The sequence below is a fragment of the Athene cunicularia genome (genome assembly GCF_003259725.1).
Source record: "Athene cunicularia isolate RWA chromosome 1 unlocalized genomic scaffold, athCun1 chr1_part1, whole genome shotgun sequence".
NCBI lineage: Eukaryota > Metazoa > Chordata > Aves > Strigiformes > Strigidae > Athene > Athene cunicularia.
Window position 1 is genome coordinate 97,270,273 of NW_020799091.1, and position 24,285 is coordinate 97,294,557.

The following is a 24,285-nucleotide window of genomic DNA, read 5'->3' on the forward strand; positions in this document are numbered from 1 at the left end:
CTTGTTTCTATATAACTTTTCAAAAAAAAAAAAAAAAAAAAAAAAAAAAACACTGACAAAATAGTACTGCTCAATACATCACTCCACAACCTCTGCTTATCATAGAATCATAGAACAGTTTAGGTTGGGAGAAACCTTTAAGGATCAACTAGTCCAACTCTTGCCATGAACTCTAGTACTTCTGAAAATCTGGCCCTCGTATGCTATGTTTGGGAATGACCTCCCTCCAGTTTCATGTGCTTGCAATACTGACTTGTCTACACATATTCCACAATGACATTTGTTATTGCCATGTAGCAGTGATCTACAGCCTTTGAACTGCAACAGGAAAATCATTTATAGTAGCATGAAGAAAAGAGTGGTGTGAAAAGTAGATAGGTTTCATGTAACAGATCCTGTTATCATGTCACTTATGATACCATGCATTATCACGTACCTCCTGTTTGCCTCTTCATGATCCTGCAACTGATACAGCAGAAAACACAAATACAATATAGTTAGTTGGTAGGCCTGTTTTCCTTTATAAGAAATGTTTATGTAAACATAGAGAGTGTGCATACACAATACAGAGATTCTGTTTTGAATCCATAGGCAAATATCAACCACATTTTGACAAAAAGACAGTGGTTAAATAATTACAAGATGTATCTGGATAGAAGAAAAGTTAAAACTAACATCAATAGCACAGAGGCATGATGCCTAGCTGTCTAAAAATTAAACATTATTACACACCAGAAAGTCTTTCCAGGAGCAAGACAGTTGTGAACCCCCCCCCCCCATCTAAAAAGCTGCAAAATCTATTTGAAACCCCTAGTGCAACTAGCTATATATCCATATCAAACAAGGCTGTCCTAGTTCAGTGGCTCACAGAAGTATTTGGTTTTTAAGGTGGTATGTGCACATGTTTTTGCTGAGGAGCCATGGAAAAGACCTATCACTGACTGTGCAGCACTAGCCTGACACATGGCAGAAGCAGCAAGAAGTGCCTTGCCAGGCAGGAATAAAAAATAACACACCTTCTTGCTTTTGCACACAGAACATATTTTATGCGCGAGGGTTGACTGCATATTACCCTTACACCTGTCACCCTCTGTGGCCACTCTCTCCTAGGTTCCAGCAGCTTTGTGTGACTCTGCCCCCACCTTTTTCATTTCCTTTTAATGGCTGGAAGACCAGGAACATGGCAGTGCAACCTTTTAAAGCAGATTAGGATAGATAAGAAGGTATTGTTATATGGACATGCATGATTGTTTTTTGACTTATGGGTGGGATATACAAATATTTTTCTCTTCCTTCTTGCCAGCTCCCACACAGAGGGGTAGGTGTTAGCACTGGTGGTGGCAGCACCAGATCCTGGATGTTGAAATACTTTGTGTACCTGTAGCAAACTGTATCACACACAACTTGGTAACTCATGGCAAGACAATCAAAAGCTGGCTGGAGTGTCCACAAATGGTCCACATGCCTTCCAGATTCCTTTCGTTACTTCTTCAAAGAGCTTTTCAACAGAAATTATGCTTAAGACAGTCTTGGAAAGTTTGGGGCTGCACATGGCATTTCAGGTTTATCATTTTATATCTCCCTACAGATGAAAGCTATCATGGTATGGACTTACCTTCCTTAGTCAATTATAAAATGTAATTTATAAGAAAGCAAACCCTGTTGTTTTAGAAAGAAGCTTTTAGAAGCAATAGAAACAATTTCTTTCATGATAACTTACATTTGTGATAGATTCACATACAACTTGTTTATTTTAAATAAATAACCATTTTCTTTCTCCTCCTGGCTGCTGTAGCATTTTTGCCCCATAGCCCCAGGAAGAGGAATCCTGTTACAAGAGTGATACCCAGCAGTGCCTCTGCACTTTGTTTTAACACAGAAGTTTCATGCTTTGCATTTCTGCAGCTAGGCTTTTTCAGCCCTTCACTGAACTTATAAAAAATGGCACATGGTTTAAGGAAACGAACGAACCATTTTTCTAACATGGAAAAATGACTACACATACATACAGGCATATACTTAAATACAAGTATGCAGAATTGGGACATAATGATGACTTCAGAAGATCTAATATCAAGCCAGAGAAGTGCATGGTAATACGTCTAAGGCATGCAAGAAAATCAATCTGAAAAAGGGAAAACATCACTTGTCTGTAACTTGAACTCTGAGATACACAGTCCACATACATATTTATACTGTGAGACAGAGCAGAAGGCTTTATCTGTGCAGTAGCCATAGTGGATATGTTTATTCCCCACCTTCCATTACAATTTGTGCCATCTATGCAAACTCCATGTGATTCTGAGGAAGATGGGAAGAAATGTCATATGAAGACCACCTATCTCAATGGATTCCAATGACTGGTTATTTCTCTATCTTAAGTGTGAAAACACTTGTTTGTTCAAACTATGTCAAACTGGAAACGGCAGCAGAATCACAGAACAGGTGAGGTGGGACGGGACCTCTGGAGGTCATCTGGTCCAACCACCCTGCTCAAGCAGTCCCCTGTGCCCGCCTAGAACCTAGGGAAAGGCCTTTGTGTGACTTGTTTTTCCAGGGGATAGGCCTGTGGGACACTGACACACACCAGTACTAAATGTGCTGATGGGAGCCGGACTTGGACACCCCAAATGAAGAATTCCATGGTTCCCTGAGTGTGACAATGATTTGCTGCCTCTTACAGAAGTTAATTCTATGAGTTCAGCTCCCTCTTCTTACTGCTATGAGGTCAAAAGATGTAGATAGGGCATTTTTCCATAATGCTATCTCATCAAAACAGCAGAAGCGGGATAATAGTCCTTAAGACTGGACAAGATCCTTACATAAGGCACTGAGCAGAATGTGACTTAAGAAGACAACAGCTACACCACATTCACAGCTGGATTATGAACTCGGGGTCCATTTGAAGTACAAAGAATACAGCTGGCCAATTAAAAGTTACATTTAAGTCAAACCTGGACTACAAGGCACTCTTAAAAGAATTCCGTCTATGCAATACATCACCTTATGAAGTTGTCAAGAAAGAATTGAAACAGCACTGGGCATATTCTGCCTTGGAGCAGTCTAGCACATGACTGAACAAAACATGAATCCACTTTCTATAAACAGTGTGAGAATACTTTTTGTGTCTTCAGTATGAATGTTATGTGGGGATGGTCCCTTAGAAACTTTAACAGGGATCACAAGAAGCAGGAATCTACAGTTCTGACTGTCACAGTGTTAAAGATAGCAATTTATTATACAAATGATGACATCCATGTAAAGAAAAGGGTTAAAAACCTAGTGCCATATAAATTTGACAAAGTAGTATGGAAAAGAATCAACAAAAGAGAAGTAGGAAACCATAGCGACAACAGACAACTAGAACCAAAGGGAAAAAATTCCCATTAGGGAAGACAAAATATCAGTAGAGTGTTCTGACAGAGATCATGATGTGAAAAGTCTCCAAATGGTAGCAGTGGAAGCCACATTAACTTTTAAATCCAGTTAGATTGTAAGAGAGTGAAAATAAGTTGAGCAACCATATAAACAAATATGGATGTTATCTGAATGGTTATGGTATGAAATAAAGATGAATAATCTAGCAATTAATTGCATCTGAAGAATGAAGACCACAGAAACCAGGTATACCAATAATACTAAAGTAATACACCCAACCTACCAGTTTTCAACAGAAAGAGTAGTTTAGATCGAAATACACTGCAGAAACAAAAAAAAGTTAAAAATACCAATCAGGATAGCTTTGCAATTAGTATTTAGAAGTGTAAGTTTGAATTGAAAGGATCCTTTGCAGTGCACAAAACAAAACACTGCAGCGCTGTACTAAGTGGGTCACTGTCTCGCAAACGGATGAAATGCCAGTATTATTATAGCTCAAACTGGACAAAACATAAAATAGCAAGTCCAGCAATGCATGTTACAAATATCTGCTTTAGCTATCAATTCAAATCTCTACAAAGTTTAGTTTAGATATCTCTGTAAACTTCTGGGGAAAAAAAAGTTTTAGATGTGTCTTTGCTTGGTAATTAAGTCTTCATATTCCTTACTAGAAAAAAAAAACCCAAAAACAGCCTTGGGTAAGTCTAATGAATCTCCATCCTCATCTCAGTGGTTGAAATGAAAGATGCAGTTAGTTTCCTACAACTCTTTGCTTATTAATTTATGTTGAAATTTAGTTAGGCAACATACTTCATTTGCCTGAAACACTGATATAGGTATTGTTAATATTTCCTACGAAATTTTTATACATCACTTGTGAAACATCTGTATTTCTGCTTTTCTACATATTGGTTCACTTCCTTAGAAATTGGCAGAAAACAAATACTAAGTAAATTACACACCTTAAAAACAACCAAATCCAGGGAAGAATGAAGGTCAGAGAGTTTTAATATGAATTGCAGCTTTATGCTCCTGTGTGTTCTGGAACTTCAAACAATAGACTAGCCTGAATCATGAGAGAAAAATACTCTTTTAAACTGTATTTATCATCAGCTAGAACAACTATTCACATTTTAAGTATTATCTTACTTTAAAAAATCAAGTCCATGATGTTGAACAAAAGGGAAGTGGATGAGCTCAGAATACTGTGGCTGAGCATTCTACTTTTGGAGGTTAAGCCTGCACACCACCAGCAAATCCAGTGTAGTGATTTTCAAGTATTTTGGTCTCATTGTTATCTATCTGCAGGTCTTAGATAAATTGTTAAATACTACAAGCTTAATGCGAGTATTAAATGCTAAAAAGAAATCAACTTTTAGAAGTTTAACAAAATCTGGATTTATATTATATTTTATTGGCTAAAGGAGTTAAGATTTAGAGAAAAGGCAGAAACTTCTAATGTATATGCTCAAATCCTGATGCCCCAGAAAAATCTGGGTTTTTTTTTAAATACAGAAACTAAACAATTAAGAACTTTCTTCTGCTGTTTAATGCTTGCCAGAGGTTTTCTTCCTTTTGCTTTCTGTTTCTTGCAATTACAAGTTCTGATTTATATTTCAATCATATTAGTCATATTGTATGCTGCTGCATTCACATCATGTGAACATCAGCTTCCATTCCACATGTACTGGAGAGCATGAATTACTTCGCACATTGCTAAATATATAAGCCACGATGCTCAAATGAAATGGTTTATTTGGTCTTAAACCTCATCAAATCATTATGAATGTGTTTTAAGTCCTTAGAAAGTCTATTCTGAGAACTTGCCAGCCAGGTTACTTGAAGACCTTAATACTTTATAAACAACTTCGGGATTCTGATGGAAACTCTTATGTTACTGTATGGCTGTTCAATACCCAGACTTCACTGATTCCTTCAGCTATGGCATTTCTTGAAGAATGTGGTCTTTAAGAAGTAGAAATGCACTTAGAAGTCACTTCACAGCTATTTCCTCTTCTGCAAAGCTACATTCCTGAAATCTGTGTCTTCTACTGCCAGTTTCTTTCTTCATAGCACTACATCAAATATGCATATGGTACTTCAATCAGGAATTGAGGATTTAACATTTGCAGAAAGAAATGCACTCATACGGCTGCATCACCTTCAGACTGTGAAGAGTCTACTAAAAGCTTAGCCTTTGAATCACAGCTGATTTGATATTCAGCAGATGTAGAAAGAGACATTTCCTCAGTTCTAGGACGTTTTGATGCTGGAGGATTTTGAAGACTGTCATCAGATGGTAACGGCCTCTCTGAAACAGACAGATAGGAATATCATTTAAGATAAGTAAATCCAGATTGAGGAAGTAAATTGGTTTGCTAAATTCACAAACAATTCAGCACTCACCAAAAATAAAAAACCAACCCTGGTTTGAGAGACTCCAACATCTGAAACAATGATGTTCTGAAAGTACAAGGGTCTTTAAAACCCACCTGTAGGACCTGGAGAACATTACATCCAAGTGAATTTACTCTTCTTCATTAGTGTCAGCTAACACACCCATTACTATAAGAACTGTAACAACATATTGTCACATAAGCACCTGCCCAAGAGCAACCACAGTGAGAACACATTTCATATTGTCAAAAATACCTTTCAAACACACCAAGACAAAGAAGCAGTTTTATAATCTGCAACTAGGTTTAGGTTTGTGCTTGGTTGTGCTTGTCTATGATGGAATGGACTGACTGGCAAGAGACTTTGATGGACATTAATAGCCACAAAAGCTTACCATGTTCCTGTTCTGAGGAAGGAGGTATAGGAACTGTATCTGTATATGGAGAGGTTGGTGTATCTGGCTTCAGTGGAATCAAGTTTACTCTCCTTTAAAAGAGCAGAAACCGTTCAATTGCTTTATATCATCATTTCCACAAATACTTCAGATAGAAATACTTCCACAAAACTTCAGATAGAATCAGTTAAATTTAAAGGTAGTTCAGATATATTTTACTGTGCATTTTTTCTTCTTGTTATATATTGAATAGAGCATTTTTTAGAAGTACTTTAAATACCACTAGCTATCTTTTCCACTAGAAAGTACTTTTGCATATTTTGTATGTGGCACAATGCTTGATATCCACCTTCAGAGCACAATATCTTGGTCAAGTATTTTAAAACTAAGACTGGCTGCACTTGCTATTCCCTAGCCCCATCCATGTTAACACTTCAGATTCATAAAACTCTAGGGAATTCTTTTGCCCAGTGAGGTTCACTATCTATTACTGTACATCTATTTTCTTCTGCTCTCTTCTGGATAGCACTTAAAAAATTGAGCACAAAAGTGACAGAGGATTGAACCATTAAAAAATGTCTTACAAGTAGCACCATGCAGGATACTACAGGATGACACTCATGACCTAATCAGTTGACATGATTAAATACAGTTATTCTCAAAAATAAAAAGATTATTTAGTTCTATCAGTCACTCCACCCTTCAGGCAGAAGTCACTTTCAACTACCTACAAACCTTTGACTTCTTAATTCCAATACAGATGAACACTGGTGTGTAGAAAACTGTCATGTCCAAGATTTTTCTTTGCTTTTGTTGATGAAATCCACTACCTTGCCTTCTTATTCACCACTTCCTCCCTATCCACCTACTAAATAAAACAGTCCCACAAGAAGTTATAATAATCTCCTTTATTTCTAAAATAGCCTTGTTTTGCTAACAAGGTCTAGATCACCTCCAATTGCATGGTTGTCTGCTTACGGTTGCATACCAGCTCAGGGTCTTCTATTGAAGGTTGTTTGACAATCAATACATGGATTACAGGAAATTTCTAAAAATCTTGATTTTCACCTTCGGAAATAACCTCAGTAACTCCCATTAACACATTAACTCCCACACCCATGGCTGTGCACACTGAGGGTCTGTCTAGAATTGCACTCTTCTTAAAATATTGATCAGAAGGGGCTTTAGTCTTGTCAACTGAAGGCTTCAGGTACAGAGGATGGGACCTGAAGACAGATATCTGTTGCTGCCATATCGGCAAGGTATAATGGTTAGGTTAACTCTGCTATTGCCTCACATTTCAGACAGAAATATAAAAGCTGTCTCCTGAATCCCAAATTAAATTCTGACCTTTCAGTTGCAGTACAACTGGACAAAAAATTTCATGTCAAGACAGCTACCACCAAGACACAGGGCTGGGAATTTATGCCTAAACCTCAACCTTTCAATGCAGCAAAAGCACAGCTTGTCTTGGCCTTCATATTTATGACTGGAAATGGCTACATAAATCTCACCTTGGCGTCTTGCTCCATGCTTGTAAAGTGTTGAAAGTAATCCTCCTGGGCTGGTTTACTTTAGTGCACTGGCTGGCTGGCTGGCTGATTTTCCTCTCATCTGAGGATGAGACTGGAACATTTTTTATGCCAACAGGTGTGGAAGCCAAGTCCTTACTTGCAGCTGTGGGTGTTCTAGGTTGGAGGGCAGGAGTGCTGGGAGGAGTCCCCTCCGCCAGCCTAGAGGCTGGGGAAATGACTTTGTGCAACTGGCTCTTTTTCACTTTCTTCTCCATTGCACCAGAAGTCCTGACATTTATCTGTGGCTTCTCCTTGAGTGGCATTCCCAGTTCATCCTTCTCAAAGGTAACAAATGAACAGTAGCCATCGGTGGAAGAAATAGCAAGAAAGGCTCCATCGCTGGACCTATTTGTGATTTTTTTTTTCCCATTAAAAGTAAAGGTCAGAACTTTTCTTCAACCCTCACCCTGTCCATCTATAACACATGCTGTACCCGTCTTTTCCTCCTCCCTTCCCCAAGTACATGTATACCTTTAAATAAAACTGCAGTCAAGTGAAAGACATCCAAATCAAATGAACAAAAGATCTTCAGTTATGGCCTTTGCATCTGATTTATCTCTCTGGTGTTGTCTGCAATCACTTGTAATACGCTGCTGCCAGCACCTGCATGCATTTAAGCTGGCACAAAGTATGGTTCAATTGCAGGTACACAAACCTTCAGCCAGAGTTTCTGAAATACGTCTGAACTCTCCTCATTCAGACCAGCAGAGCACTTCAAGCTCTCTGACTGTGCTCCCTGTGCTAGGTAGAGGCAATGCTCAGAATCACTGTGGTGCTCACCTGAATAGGCTCTTCATGCTCATTTCACCAAGTAATGTCTATCTACCACTGATTAAAAACTATTGATTTTCTGTTCTCTTCCATTCCCCTCCTCCTCACACACAATGGTTTTCAGAGTGACTGAGCATCACTTATAAGTTCTGAAAGAGGCCTCCATGTGATCCTCAGCTTAGGTATACTGGCTAGAAAGGCATGAGAGAAGCCTTGTCCACCGGAAGGTTGTATCCTGATTGCCAGACTAGGGTTTAATTTTCCACTCCAGTTCTGACTCCCCACATCAAGTCAGATAAATTACTTCGTCCCACACATAAACACTAAGCAGAAATGTGCAGATAAAGCAGAATTTGGCCAGGATACAGACACCTGAATTCATAAAGATAACTTCCAAAACCTCCAAAAAACTTCATTATTACCAGTTACACTGCCTGAACAATAAGTAATTTTCATGGGCATCTAATACATTAGTTTTCATTAAAATTTCCATCTTCTTTCCCCAGGGTGCTTGCACCTTGTTTGCCAACCAATAAAGAACCATAATTCTCCGCTTTACAGGGCAAAAAAGAGGTGGATTGCTGTTCTGACACTGCGATGACAGTGACCACATGCATGTCAAAAACAAAGCATAAAAATAAAGCAAGATTTTGTGCAGAACTTCAACATGTAAAAAGGACATTTCCTACATCACAACAAATCTTAAGAGAGTAACAATTACCTACCATGAAACGTCACTCAGGGTGTGATAATGTATGTTAGAAACATAACCGAAGGGGAAGGACTGCTCAGTATCATAAAAAAGCACAGAATCTTCTGAAGCAACAGCAAACACCAATCGATAGGGCAGATTAAATAGAGCAGGAGATGATTTCTGACTGATTTCGTCTAGAATGGAAAGAAGTGAACACATTAAGAGTTCTCCCTTGCATTCACTGGAAGGTAGTAACTGCACCAGCTTAGTCATGAATCTAAATAAAGATTACATTATTAATCAGTATCAAGATAATGGCTAAGAAGATAGCACTTCTATGAAACGTAAAGTTTAATGTGAAGTGCTAACATTTCTGTTGCCTGAAATCTGCCCTCTATTGTATTAGCTGTAGAGAAAAAATGGCAGAAGCTTTGTCCATCTGGATTGCTATTATTTTGTTTTGTAAAGTTTGTCATATATTCTCCAGTTGAAATTTTTCAGCATATTTATATTAACTTTAGTATTGAAGTCCAAACAAACACATCTTAGGATATAGTGTAAATCAAGGTCACAACAAATTTATACCACGTTATATTCTGTATTACTCAGTCAAAATAATGGATTCAGCTCCATTTGTGTTATCTTGGGTTCAGCTCCTAGCTAGTCTTTCCATTGCAACATTAGCTCTTTGTAAGGGCAGATTATTCCAGCTTTCACTGGAAGCTGAATGCTAGCTAGCTGCTTTCTGAAATTCCTAGTATATAGAGCTCCAGTTCTATGATTATGGAAGCTGCTCACTCAAACAGACAGGCCATTAACATAATGTAAGGTACTCACATCTATAGATTTCTAGACTATCATAGATTTTCATTTTTCTAGATGTATGTTGCAGAAACTAAACACTCTGTTTAGAGGAGGTACAGAAACCAAGAGCAGACTCATCTCCTTACTTTGGATTACAATGGATCTGAAGATTATGATAAAAATACGGAACACAACAGGTAATTTCTAAATCCTGTAAAGAATACTACAAACTGACCCTCTGAAGAACGGAGAAAAGCTTTGCCTCTTCATCAGAGTAAGACCAGTCGTGTTAAAATATAACCACTCATGGACCCACTAGGATCACAAGTAAGGCTAGATTTCAATCTCCAGTTAAGTTCTCATGCAACTTTATAGAATCCTTTCCCCACCTCAGAACTCCTGTTCTGGCCAGCACTGCTTCAGGTGTGGCTTCCTTGAATAAACGTCAACAGTTGTTGCAAACTACACCAAATCTGGTGTTTCTGTGATGTGGGTAGTTGAGACTAACAGAAAATATTTCACTGAGTTGCTCCTTTAGTGCCAAGCCAAGTTATTTACTTTTACTCATACAAAATGATTAAAAGTTAAAGAAAGACATTAAACAGCATTTCTGTAGACGAAAAGGCCAAATAAGAACATTTATCTGCTATATCAAAAGCTACTCACAAGATACTTAATGAATTCAGGGTTTTAGAATCAGGAAACAGCTTCTGAAATGTGGTACAACACTATCTTAATGGAATGTTAAAAGGCTAGAGCATAAAATAGTAAACAGCCACATTGGCCTTTTCACATATTTGCTGTAAAATCATACTTCCTGAAGGATTTACAGTACCTTTATTAAGTGCTCGTCTTGACTCAAAGTAGACTGGGCAGCAGCGAACAGCAAGAGTTGCCTTTCCAGGACATGGTAGGTGACCCACAGGCCTTTTATAAAGAATCAGTATTTCAGAAAACAGCTTTTTTTTTTTTTTTAAATAAAAAGATATTTTGATCCTTAATATAAAGCTCTACCTTTTAAGATTGTTTCTGGAGAAAACATACGTTGTGTTTGTTACGTTTTCTCCTGATTCAACACAGCCAGCTGCAAAAATAAAGGTTAAAACATTACTCATCAACTCAAAAAGGTACTGAGTACATACTTTATGTCCATAAACATTCTATTTCTTAGGAATTAGGCTTGTCAGTTGGGCAAGAGCTGTGCAACCTGAACACTACTTACAAAGGCATCCCAAATATTTATTTAGCACTGGTTTTGTTTCCCTTATATATTTCCCCCTCAAAGCTTCTTTTTGATGTTGCCAGACATCTATAAAAGCAGTGCTTATATGGGCAAACTGATCCCCTCCTTGCAATGTTATTTTTACTATGACTGCAGAATTTTCTTAAGAAAGGATACAAACAAAGAGAGACCAGGCAAAAGAAACCACTTATTCTTCTTCAGTTCTATTTTAACAGAGCTGTATTGTTGTAATGTATATGTTTCGGGTCAGAAAAATGCCATTAATATATTTTTTATCACAGAAGAAAGTCGATGTTCTGGACTGCTGATGGAAGAGTATCGTGGAGTCTCTATTTTCTTCAACAGGAAGAACAAGGAGTGGCACAATTAATATAAACAAGCATCTCTTAGCAGTTTGAAAGCAATCTTGATGCACAACCAAACCAGAGCTTAACAGATGTTATAGTACCCATTCTCACATACCTGGAGTCAGTAAATAGGAGCCATCAGGAGTAAAACTGAGTCTGCGGAAAAACGACTTCATGCTGTCATCATGAAACATCCGATAGCTCCTAGCCTGTAACATTGAAAATGTGATTGTGTAAAGTGCCATGAATATGTCAGCTGAAATTCAAGCGAGAAAAAACATCCAGTTGTACAATCCAACCTGATGGAACTTTTAAAATAAAATGTAAATATTTTAAAAACCATGGCTCCTTCAAACCCACTTTCTGCTGTGCTATAAATTCTTCACAGCTAAGAAAAATAGTCCTTGATCCCTCTTCAGCTACTAATCAAAACACTCCAAGAGCAGTCACATTAGACCAGTAATCAAAAAATAGTAATAACCTGGAGAACATTATTTAACAGTCAACATAAAAGCCTGTTCCTTAGGCATTTAATTTTAACTCTAGTATTAGAGGTTTAAAGAAAACTCCTCTAATGGTAAAACACCCTCTCTCAGGCCTATTCTTTAGTCTCTACAAAACTGTTACAAATATTTTCATAAAAAAAGAAAAGGAATATAAAGAATTAAAAAGGTTACAGCCAGCTTGAAGGTGTTATTTTGCTATCATTCAGAACTGTTTGAGGAAAAAAAAGCTCTTTGTTTTCCCTCTTAGGGTTGGAATTTCCTAAATTTTCCCTATTTCCTATTTTTGCCAAAAATCAGGCTACCTTTTTGAAAATTTCAGACTGCTGACTTTAAAATATTATTGATGTCACATTCATTAATAAACTTACAGCTACTGACAGACATGTCTGAAGTTTTTCCTATTAAGAATTCACTATGAGCTATTTTTTAACAGTTACACCCAAAGACATTGTGCTACTACTTTAATCAGCTGAACTTGCAAGAGATCAACAGCAGCAGGCAGTGTTTGTTCTTAGTCACTACTGTCATGTTCAAGGAAACTTGAAGTGGTGTGTATTTACAAAATGCAAAGGTGAGATAGAGACAAAACTATCTGACATACAGATTACTTGAATGGAAAATATTTGCCCATTTGGTTTTATAGAATAGAACAACTCATGCAAAATAGCATCCAGCACATTCCCCAGTACCATTAGTAAGCAGAACAATGTACCTCTCCTTCAGCTCCTGATCCAGATGGCATTTTGGTAACATTGAACGCTACACGCTTGGTTTGCGTGTTGTATACACGTAGGATCCTACATGGTGGAGAGCACAGTTAGCTATGAACAGTTTCCTTTCACCCCAAGTTTGGCATAATGCAACATGACCTCGCTTCTGAGTCAGGACCGCCAAATATAAATGACAATTACACCTTAATTATAACTCTCTTCATGAGACACCACTGGGAGGACATGTTTTGATGGCTAAGCAACCAATGAATCAGTTATAATTATTTGACTCAATAAGGTTTGGGAAGTACCATCATATGCATTCATGGAGGAATGAAGGAATTCATGGACAGCGAATGGCCATGCCATTCCTACCTATGCTGTAGTAGCCAGCATGTTCTTGCGGAGTGGGAACTCACCTCAAAGACAATTCACTACATCTCTGTGCTGTGGTTCTCTTCAGAATAAATGAAAACTGGAGAATAGAGAACGTTGGAACTCCCCTGACTTCATCTCACTAAAACAGCAGGTAGCTGAAGCAAACCCAACTGCTTGTCCCACCACCTCCTCCTTTCTGCCAAGCTCTGACCTTCACTGAGTTATGTTGGTTTGTTAGGTTAACAGAAAACAAACCTAACACAAAAAACAGACAGCTTTCTGATGATTTAATGTGCTGAAAGAGCTCCACAAAGAATCCTGTACAGAGTTAGGAAGAGAAATTAGAAAGTGAGGCTGTGGCAGACAGCTTGAGACAGTTGTGGAACTTCTGGCTCTGGATGTCACACAGCTAAGCTGGTCTGCTAAAATAGGAAAAAGGTCTCCCCATCCCAGGCTGGTGAGTGCCCAGTCCTGGCAACTGGCCTGACTCCTGTTAGACCCTCACTGAGCTGATGCTATTCACTAACCTTGCAGTAAAACATCTGAAGCCTGAGGGGGTGGGATATTTCCCCTCTTAGATTAGGTCATGCTCTTGCTTGCAACTTCACTCCAAGAAAAACTTGTGCATCATTCTATTACTTGTGTTTCACTGTGGTTCATTTTAATAAAAGCACAAAAATCTCACATAACCGATTATCAGAAGACAGAGGCTCATAATGACTTACCATTAACTTACCATTTTCCTAAGACTATTGCAAATCTTAAATCAAAACTACTTTTCCACTATTACAGCAATTTTCTTTGCAGCGGGTGCCAGATGACATGCATTTATTAGACATCTGCAAACCCCTTCAGAGCAGCACACATGCCCTAAACAGTTTAAGCTCACTCAAAGTTTTGACAAGGGCCAAGTTTATGAAGTGTGTGTTTAGCTTTCCCAATGACATCACTTATGAAACTGTTGGGAGATGGAGGGAGCAAGAGGGTAAAAAGAAGATATTAGTGGAAAAACATTTTCACTGATTTCTTAACCTGTTTATATCTTTCTGTAAAATGACAAGGATGAACTTGTTAGCTTGTTAACAACCAGAGCATGCAGCACTAGCACTATCTTAAGATGTATTTGGTATCTCTAATGACAAATACCGATTTCTTGAAGAAAAATTTATACAAAAGTTTATGTAAGCTTATTTGATGCTTAGAGAGGACACTCAGACTTCATGAATCATTTACCACAAGCAAAAGATTACCTAAAGTATCATTTTACTTTCACATCAACCTTCTTACAAAACAATCAGAATAAAACTAAAAGAAAAATCACATTTATCCCACACACTTGCTTTTAATTCATCCTCAAGTATGGAAGAATACTAAGGCAAAACACTTAAACCAACAGCTCACCTATCACAACTCAGAGTTGCAATGTACTGGCCCAGAGGATCCCAGGTTATTCCTTGGACGTAACTCTTGTGTTCGTTTAATATTGAAACCTTCTGTCCTAAAATTACAAACAGTTTTCAGATTATAAATTCAGATGTGCTTTAAAACATTTCTTCATTTCAGAAATAAGACAAAACATTTCAAAATGTAGAGAAATAATTTTTTTAAACACACAGTTACATTGATGGTACTGGTAAGAATATCAGAAAGATTAGCTTTATTTTTAGAATCTTTGCAAGCACAGGAAATAGTGACATGCCAATTTAAGGCTTGTTTCCCTACAAACTAAACTCTGATAAGCAGCTTGGCTCAGGCATTAAACATGCAAGATGAGTATATTTCAAAACAGAAGTATTTCAAAACCTTTGTGATTTAGAAAAAACTTTCCAGGCAGGTCTAGAATACTGTTCAACAGCTAACTGAATTTGGCTGAATACCGAGCCAAAAATTCCCATGTTAAAACATAACTTCCAGCTGCATAAACTCATCTACTCTACTGAGCAGGCACTGAAAATAATATACTACACATGCTGAGTGATGCTTACACATGGGCAACTTTCACAAACAATTCTATAGCCGTGCTAACTCATGTTCTTCCACAGCTGATTCTGTCACGAAGATCCCTCAAAGGCAGGAGCTCTCTGATTTACCTGATGTTCCACAGTTGGATGTCTCAGATCCAACTATCACATACCCATCATGCATTGTGATGAGACAAAGTTATAGATAATCCTCATTAGATACTCTGTTTTGAATACTAGTGACAGATGGGTTTTTTTCCTAATATTTAAGTGTTGTCTTGTTGTAAAGAAACACTATGTAAGATTACAAGTTTCAAAGACAATCCCTCTTCGAAAGGATTACACAAGGCCATGCTGCGTAATACCAAAAAGTCCTTCTGGTGCAGTTCTCTGTCTCTGACTGTGGCCAACAACAGACAGCTAAGGAAGTGTGTAAGAACAGACCAAACACGTAATGATATTTCTACAGGATGCCCTGTAAGCTGCCAACAGTTTGTACCTCAAGGACTTAAGCCATTGATGCTCTCTTTGTACTGAACATCCCTATGGATTTTTACTATTCATTTTCTTCCAGCCATTTAAAAAAAAAAAAAACAACAAACATGCAAACTTTTAGCCTAGGTATTACTGGAAGCTATCCTTGAAACTCCTTCCTATCATGTACCCACAACTTTGATCAAAGAGTCTGTATTTTCCAGTAATAGCTTCTTACTTCCAATTTACTAGCTGTCTCTGCCTAGGAGATACAAAATGTCCTCTATGGAATTAACTGTTTGCTAAAAGCAAGCGGTAAGAATGGGAGACATTACACATAAGTAACATATTGCCTTAAGAGGCCATCCAGGTTTTTTTAGTAATAATTCTAATAGATACGTCCCTCCAAAACGGTTACAAGCAGTCTGAGGCACAAGAGACATTTGGTCACAATGCCCCTATATATACTTATGCACTAAGCACACACACTCTTAACTGAACATTCATGTATTTATGGTAAAGCCTTTTGGAATGAGTATATGTGACAGTTTGGGTGGGAGAGGCATTAAGCACCCAAACCAAGAACACAAAAAATGTCAGCAGCAGAACATTTGTATTTTCATATGTGTGTGTGTGCACTGAAAAATTGACCTAGATTCTACTTTTTTTTTTAAATTAAACAGTAAATATTAGAAATGTGAGAAAAAAGTTTAACTTTAGAAAAAGTTAGGTATTTCCATATTAAATTAAAAGTGAAAGTAATGATTACACTGCTAATAAGAAAACATCACGCCATTGTAAAGCAACCTAACCTACCTGGTTACTATGAGAACTTCTACAGATGCACCTTTCTTGGAGAATGCAAGCAATCCCACTGCAGTGGGATGAGAATGAACACAAGTGTTTTCCCTAAAGAAAGGCCACATCTTGCAAAACAGAGCCTGTATCCCATACTTGCTTCTCATTTTTTTACCTAGGTAGTTATCTGATACCAGTCAAGTTTTGTTTGTTTGCTGGAGTGTAGGGTGGAGTTAAGTCATATGCAAGCTGCTTGTGTAGGAGTTTGAGGGAAAAAAAATTGGGTGAAGTTTATTGCCTCAATATTCCAAGGTGAAGGGATTACTTATGTGTAAATTTTGCTGGCCTGAGGGTATCTTTATATGCTGGGCTATTGCCTCACAATCCCAGAAATCTAGCCATCGCCAAAAAAACATGCTTTCAACTCTGTTGACAAACACCACGAGGCACTTCCACCAGGGCTGGAGACACAAGTGATAAACATAGCATTTACCTTTATTGACATCCCACATTATAGCTGTGTTATCTACAGAAGCAGATGCCATGTAATTTCCATCTGAGGTCCAACAAATATCATAGACATCTTCTAAGTGGCCTCTAGAAGCCAGAAGAGAAGAAACCACTTATTAATTAAAAATTAACAACTATATGTAAACACAAGTTTTCTGCATTCTTAGGTTAAAAAAAAAAGTCAGAGGCAAATACAGTATCACTGAAGTAAAACAAACAGCATAAATTTCAGCTTTTAAAAAAAAAGCTTTCATGTTCAGAAGATGGTAGAACATTAAAAAAAAAGACATCCTACTTATATTTAAAATAAGTCTGCCTTTTCAACAGGTCTTTTTCAGACAATGAAAATCCCACATTTGAAGTAATTTATTAATTTGTACCTAGAGATCTGGAAACTAACATTTCTAGGATTTGTACAAACAGAAAATAAAACACTACACCAAAGTAATTAGGACGTGTCACTACTCAAGACAACTTTCCTGCATATTTATGGGTTTCATAAAAGCAGTAAACAAACATGTATACTCAGCAGAACCACGTAAAACACAGAAAATTAAGGTGGATTTAGATAGAGTCAAACAAACATTGCAAGATATTCAGGACAACCTAAAAGGGCTTCATAAAAAAAAAAAATTATTGCTTGTTATTTTAACACTCAGCACACAGTGTGGTAACTTTAATAATAAATATTTGCAACATCAAGTTTAGGGAAGGGGGATGAGGTTTGTTTGTTTGCTTTAAGAGATTAACTCTAGATGTTCCTAAAGGATCATGCCGGTTCTTCAGGAAATCCCACTAGCACTTTTGAAACCGTTCTCACAAACCTCAGCAGCTGAAAGGAATATATCAGTTACAGATAGACTTTTTTTTTTGTAAACAACTTTAAATTATTGATGTTTTTATTAGCATACAGAGACCAAAACTTTTAACAGATACTACACAGAAGGTGAGGCAGTTATATATACTGATCATTCAAAATGTGTTTCTGAGTTCAGAACCACTAATTTCTTTCAATCTTCAGATGAAAGTGAGAACAGAACACTGTTGTAGTTCAAGTGACAGTGGTGGTTTGATGCCTCAGCCACAATCAGCTAATACTTTACTTAGTCTTAGCAGGCACAGTGTGCTTATTTTATCTTACACTTGAAACAAAAGCTGTATAATACAGTAGCTTTTCGACAAAATGCACTAATTGAAAAAGATTGGTCGAGCCTTACAGCTATCATCTGGCAAAAGTGCATAAATCATTTTATCTGCTGATGCTTTTTCCTTTAATAATGATCAAAATTTCCCCTATAAAGCTAGTAAATAAAACGTCACATTTACTTTATATATCTCTGCGCTAATCTTTAAGTGACTGCAAATCTAGGAATCAATTTCAAAGCACATCAGTTATGTGACATAAATGCCCAATCTTCTGCCTTAACAGAAGATGTAAGCTGGCACTGTATCAAGAAAAAAGTTAAATACAATAAACGGATGAGTATCAAAGCAAACAAACTTTTAGAGAGCACTTAAGTTTTACATACACTGAACAGAAGACTGTACCAGATGATAAAAGCCACTGGGGAACCAAGAACACTGAACAGAGAACAAACTCATAAAATATTAAGCTACCTTAGAGTTTTAACGACTGTCCAGTTCTCCTTGTTGAGCTGAGCTTCATCTTCATCCTGAAAAACTAACGGTTCCAATTCTTTGCTGTCATTCAGCTTCCACAATAAAATAACTGCATCTGTAGAAGAAATCATGTGAAGATTCTTTCTTTCCCACTCACTGTTTTGTTAATGCATTACATTTAGTTCAACATTATAATTATCTTGCATAAGATGCAAGAAAAGCAGTTCTCACCATCTCCTCCAGATGCTAGGATCTCACCACTTGGAGAGAAGCGCACAACATTTACTGCTTTGGTATGGCGGGCGAGGTTGGAGAAAAATTCCACAATTGCTTTTCCATCTGGTCCTTTTTCCACTTTCCAGATCTAGTTACAAAAGCATTACAGACAGTTTTCAGGACCAAGATGTAATATATATGCACCACTTCAGTAATCTACAACTTGGTCCTTGGGAAGTCATTCTGAACTTATCTGAAACTTGCAGAGCTAAAGCTGCAGTTGCACGACAACCCTCTCTGTGAGCTACGGCTGTGTACTGGGTCTATGTGGGCAAGGTTTTGGTAGCTGGGGGAGGCTTCAGGGGTGGCTTCTCTGAGAAGACACCAGAAACTGCCCCCATGTTGGACAGAGCCAGTTCCAGCCAGCTCCAAGACTGTCCTGGTGGCCAAATGTGAGCCCATCAGTGATGCTCATGGCACCTCTGTGATATTTAAGAAAGAGTAAAAACACTGCATGGCAGCTGTGAGAGAAGAGCAAGAAAAACGTGAGAAAAACTGCCGTGCAGACACCAAGGGGAATGAATGAAGGAAGAAGATCTCCAGGTGCTGGAGCAGAGATTCCCCTGCAGCCCCTGGAGAAGATCATGGTGACACAGGCTGTCCCCCTGAGCCCATGGAGGTCCATGCTGGAGCAGATATCCACACTGCAGCCTGTGGAGGACCCCATGCTGGAGTAGTAGGTGGATGTGCCCAAAGGAGGCTGCAGCGTGTGGACAGTCTGCGCTGGAACGAGCTCCCAGCCGGACTTGTGAAGAGGACCCCATGCAGAAGCAGGTTTTCTGGCAGGAACTGTGGCCCAGTGGGGAACCCACACTAGAGCAGTCCATTCCTGAAGGACTGCACTCCATGGAAAAGACCCGTGGTGGGGCAGTTCGTGAAGAACTGCAGTCTGTGGGAAGGACCATATTGGAGAAGCTTGTAAAAGACTGTCTGCTGTGGGAGGAACCCCACACTGCAGCAGGGGCAGAGCGTGAGGAGGAAGGAGTGGCAGAGACAATGTGTGATGAACTGACCACAATCCCCATTCCCTATTGCCCACACCACCGGATGGGAGGAGGTAGAAGAGTCAGAAGTGAAGCTGAACCTGGGAGGAAAGGAGGGGTGGGAGGAAGCTGTTTTCAGTTTTGTTCTTATTTCACACTATCCTACTCTGTTATTAACTGGGAATAAATTAAATTAATTTCCCTAAGTTGAGTCTGTTTTGCCCATGACAGTAATTAGTAAGTGATCTCCCTACCCCTTGACCCATGAGCTTTTCCATTGTATTTTCTCCCAATCTGGTTGAACAGGGGGAGTGATAGAGCAGCTTGGTGGGCACCTGGTGGCCAGCCAAGGTCAACTCACCGCAAGTTGTAATCATATGGCAGTATTTTTTTAGTCTGATGAAATATATTACTGAGTATTTCCAATAAACTAAAAAACCCTCAACCAAACACATAACACTATTCTCTTTTCATTTACTGACAACCTCTAGCTTCAAAGGTATTCGACAAGCCTATAAATACCATTATTCAATAGCATGGAATTAACAGTATCTTGTTAGCAAACCTGTCAACCACAAACTGTAACAGTGATTACTATAGGAGAAAAAAAAGTATTAGCTCTCTTCAGAAGTCTGAGCAAGTTGAAGAGTTTTGTAGTATACCCTAAACATCAACAGATTTACTAACTTAAAACAGATGATATGAGCAAGAATTATAATAATTCCAGTTCCCTACTGATCATAATCATAGCATTAGGATGGTTGCATGATAGGGATATTTTTCTAGAAATGCTGGCTTAAGGAATTCCTGATGCCACTTGTCCTAGATTTTACAGCACTTAATGATGCCACTCCTATTGCTCTACTTGTACACTGGTTCAGCCATGAAAGCAACACCTTTATGTCCCCGTATAGCAGGACTAATGTCCCAAGATAGCTAACTCACATTATATGTTTGCTGTGGTTTAAGCCCAAAGGGCAACTGAGCACCATGCAGCCACTCGCTCACTCCTCCCCTCCCAGTGGGATGGGGGAAAAATATAACAAAAGGCTCAGGGATTGAAACAAGGACAGGGAGGGATGACTCACCCGTTATGGTCATGGGCAAAAGACAAACTCGAATTGGGAAGAAAGAACATCAGTTTAATTTGAACACTATGGTCATGGGCAAAAGACAGACTCGGGAAGAAAGAATATCAGTTTAATTTGAACGCCACCGCCACCACTTCACCAATCAGAGTAGGACACTGAGAAATACAACCTTAAAAACACCTTCCCCTACTCCTCCCTTCTTCCTGAGTTCAGTTTTGCTCCAAATTTCTCTACCTCCTGCCTGCAAGGCTGCAGGGGATGGTGGTAGTCGTCAGTTCATCACATGTTGTCTCTGCTGCTCCTTTCTTCTCAGGAGAGGACTCCTCACACTCTTCCCCTGCTCCAGTGTGGGGTCCCTCTCATGGGAGACAATCCTCCATGAACTTCTCCAACATGAGTCCTTCCCACAGGCTGCAGCTCTTCACAAGCTGCTCCAGCATGGGTCCCATGCAGGCTGCAGTCCTCCCAGCAACTGACTGCTCCAGCATGAGCTTCCCTCACAGTCCTGGCCTTCTTTGGGCACAGCCACTTGCTCTGGTGTGGGGTTCTCCACGGGCTACAGGCTAGCATCTGCTCCACCGGTGACCTCCAAGGGCTGCAGGGGTGTGTGCATGGTGCGTCTCTGCTCTGGCACACCTCCCTCCCCTCTCCTTTTCTTCTTTTTCAACTGACCTGGGTTTTAGCATAGGTATTTCCCTCACCACTCCTCCTCCTCTCAGGTTCCCCTTCTTAAATGTTATCACAGAGGCACAGCCACTGTTGCTAACCGGCTCGGCCTTGGCCAGAGGCAAGTCTGACTTGGGAGCTGGGGAGCTTCGAGAAGCTTCTTACAGGAGTCACTCCCATAGCCCCCTCCCCTGTTACCAAAACCCTGCCACACACAAACCAAATACAGTGTTTCAATAATCTGTTCTTGGATGCAGCTCAGTTCAGTAAAAGCAGACCAAAACACCCCAACAACCAGGCCTTGACAGGAATATACAACCAATGAAGCAGTCTGAATTAAGACCTCTGTAACTTTGCCAGTTCTCCCTCTTTATACACAACAGTCCTCTGAAAGATGATGTAGCAGCTGTACCTCTTATGTCAAAGATGAATGAAATTTTTCTGGTCCTAAAATATGTGTATGTGTAAATATGACTTAAATATATATTCAGTAACCTATATATATGTTCAGCTAAAATCCCTGAAATGCATACACAATCAGGTAAGACGACAGTTTGTCAGTGAGGAAGGGAAAAGTTTTGGCTGAAGCAACTAGAGTAAACCCCTAATTTTTAATGATATTTATCCCTTTTACCATCTCCAGAAGAGAGAGGCATTCTAACCATGTACATGTAACAGCAGCCACCATTCATAATAACTTGCTAATAAATCACTAAGAAATATTGTCATATTTCACAAAATACTGCACTGAGGATCCTTAGGAAATCTGAATCCAATCCAAGCATTCCAAATTTAAGTATAAACCTGACCTTTACAACTCAATTATCTGCTAAAATGGAGCATTTCCCTATTCAGAAGAAAATGCAGCAGTAATACAAAAGAAAACCTTTTATTCTTTTTCAGTTCCTATTGCACAGGTAGTAAAACCTTATTACAGTATTTTTTAATTTCTTCTTCAAATAGATGATGGAAGCCTAACAGAACATAAGCAGGCTGAAAAGATAATTAAAATGTAAGATTACCACGCAAAGACAGATAGACAGACAGATGCATACACACATAGCAGAGAACCTACATGAATTCTTTGCACTGGAGTTCATTACTAGGGAGCACAAGGAGGATCCCAGGTTAGAACCCTTCTTTATTGCAGGGTAAGTTTGAGGAACTGTCTCACATGGTAGATATTTTAGCAAACAAGCAAAAAAAGGTTTTTAGGAAATGAACAGGCTGATATACTGAAGCAACCTACAGGAACTCAAAGATAAAAAGGACAGCCCCGCAGTGATGGGTAAGCTACTCTGTTTCACTCTCAGCTCCAAAAAACAGGGAAGATAAATGTGTCAGTTTTTCAGAATTGCTCTAATGGTGACCCAGGAAAACTCTGACCCCCATGTCTACCTTCCATACAGAGAAGCTAATAAATAAATAAATGAATTCAATTTATTTCTCTGCAAAGGAAATTGTGCCTCACTTGGCTGTTACGTTTACTTAAAGAGTTGACTAATATCCAGATAAAAAGAACATGGTTCACCCAGTGCACTCAATTTCCCAGAGCTTTACAACTAAGGCTAAGGCTTTTAGAGAAAGAGATCAGTGAACAATGGGGACAGTCCTCAAGTACAATAAGAATTTAGAAGACAGTAAACAACTGCCTGATTTTGCGAAGGTGAATCCTACAGTTGCATCTTTTGGGGCTTGTGCTATTCAACATTTTCATAAGTGGCTCTCAAAAGGATGAGCAACCGATTAACAAAGTTTGCTAGTGCAAATACAAAATTGCTTAGGCGAGATGCACCTGAAGCTGAGTGAAAAGCACTGCAGAAAGACCTCATACTGTTGAGTGACTACTTATGAAAGAGCAGATAAAATTCAACTTTGATTAACATAAAGAAACAACCCAGTTGTTTCTCACTAACCCACGAGACTGCCCTAAATTAGCAGTTACTACTCAGGAATATCACCCAACAGTCAGTGAAGGTTAATTTCCTAAAAACAACATTCAACACTCAGCAGCAGGACTCAAGGACAGTACGCAAGGGGATCAATTATTCTGTATATAGCTGTACAATCTCGTATTCTTTCCCTAAAGCATCCACCACAAGTGTCACATACCGGCCAATAACCTGATACTGTGGATAACAGGCCATTCCATGCTCTGCACGTGCTACAAAACCAAAACAAACAGGTCTGAAACTTACCCGAACAGCTGTGTCCACACCTGCTGAGGCCAGTCGATTGATCTTCCCATCAGCTCCATGTTGGAAGTCTAAGCTGTACACAGGCTCCTTATTATGCCACGCTATTTCACAAGTGATGACCTTCATGTTTGCTGAAGAAAAATAGCAAATACCAGATAAATTCTTGTTTCTGATGACAAAGGCAATCAAAGTAAATGCAGATTTCATAAGCACCGCAGACAGATCCCAGAACAATTTCACTGCAGAAACTGACCCGATGGCTTAAGGAAAACCACTTCTAAACGCTTTGATTTATTATGGCTAAAGTCAGTGCATGGGAAGCCACGTCTCTCAGCGGAATTAAATAGCGTGACAGAAGCACAGGACAGGGTTACAATTAACAGCAAATCCCAGGGGGCAGACGCCGCAGCTTTTCCCTCCCAGCCCCCGGGGCGCGCCTGCACCGCCTCGGCCTCCCCGGCCCTGCCCCAGCCCAGCTCCTGACGGGATGAGCCCCCGCCGGGCCGCGCCAC

General features: G+C 39.1%; 1 protein-coding gene across 2 annotated transcripts; it reads right to left on the reverse strand.

The window, feature by feature from the left end:
• Positions 1 to 5,133: 5,133 nt before the first annotated feature.
• Positions 5,134 to 23,901, reverse strand: CHAF1B (chromatin assembly factor 1 subunit B). Of its 2 annotated transcripts, none has more exons than XM_026854114.1 (13): positions 23,774 to 23,901; positions 18,791 to 18,923; positions 18,557 to 18,674; positions 16,923 to 17,026; positions 14,598 to 14,694; positions 12,821 to 12,905; positions 11,718 to 11,811; positions 11,027 to 11,096; positions 10,848 to 10,939; positions 9,240 to 9,402; positions 7,684 to 8,088; positions 6,170 to 6,261; positions 5,134 to 5,689 (listed from the first exon to the last, which is right to left on the reverse strand). In XM_026854114.1, exons 1-13 carry the CDS (start codon positions 23,897 to 23,899, stop codon positions 5,523 to 5,525), a joined length of 1,746 nt encoding a protein of 581 aa, XP_026709915.1. In that variant the 5' UTR covers positions 23,900 to 23,901; the 3' UTR covers positions 5,134 to 5,522. The 2 variants fall into 2 exon arrangements, with proteins under 2 accessions (XP_026709915.1, XP_026709907.1); XM_026854106.1 differs by having other exon boundaries at positions 5,134 to 5,695.
• Between the last annotated feature and the right edge of the window lie 384 nt (positions 23,902 to 24,285).

What these genes read in the sequence shown, in the direction of transcription:
- CHAF1B (XM_026854106.1), bottom strand. Translation starts at nt 23,899, where the DNA reads ATGAAGGTCATCACTTGTGAAATAGCGTGGCATAATAAGGAGCCTGTG. An exon ending in CTCCTATTTACTGACTCCAG is followed by an intron (nt 11,097 to 11,717) that starts GTATGTGAGAAT and finishes TTATTTTTGCAG; the next exon opens with CTGGCTGTGTTGAATCAGGA. An exon ending in AAGACGAGCACTTAATAAAG is followed by an intron (nt 9,403 to 10,847) that starts GTACTGTAAATC and finishes TTTCCATTCTAG; the next exon opens with ACGAAATCAGTCAGAAATCA.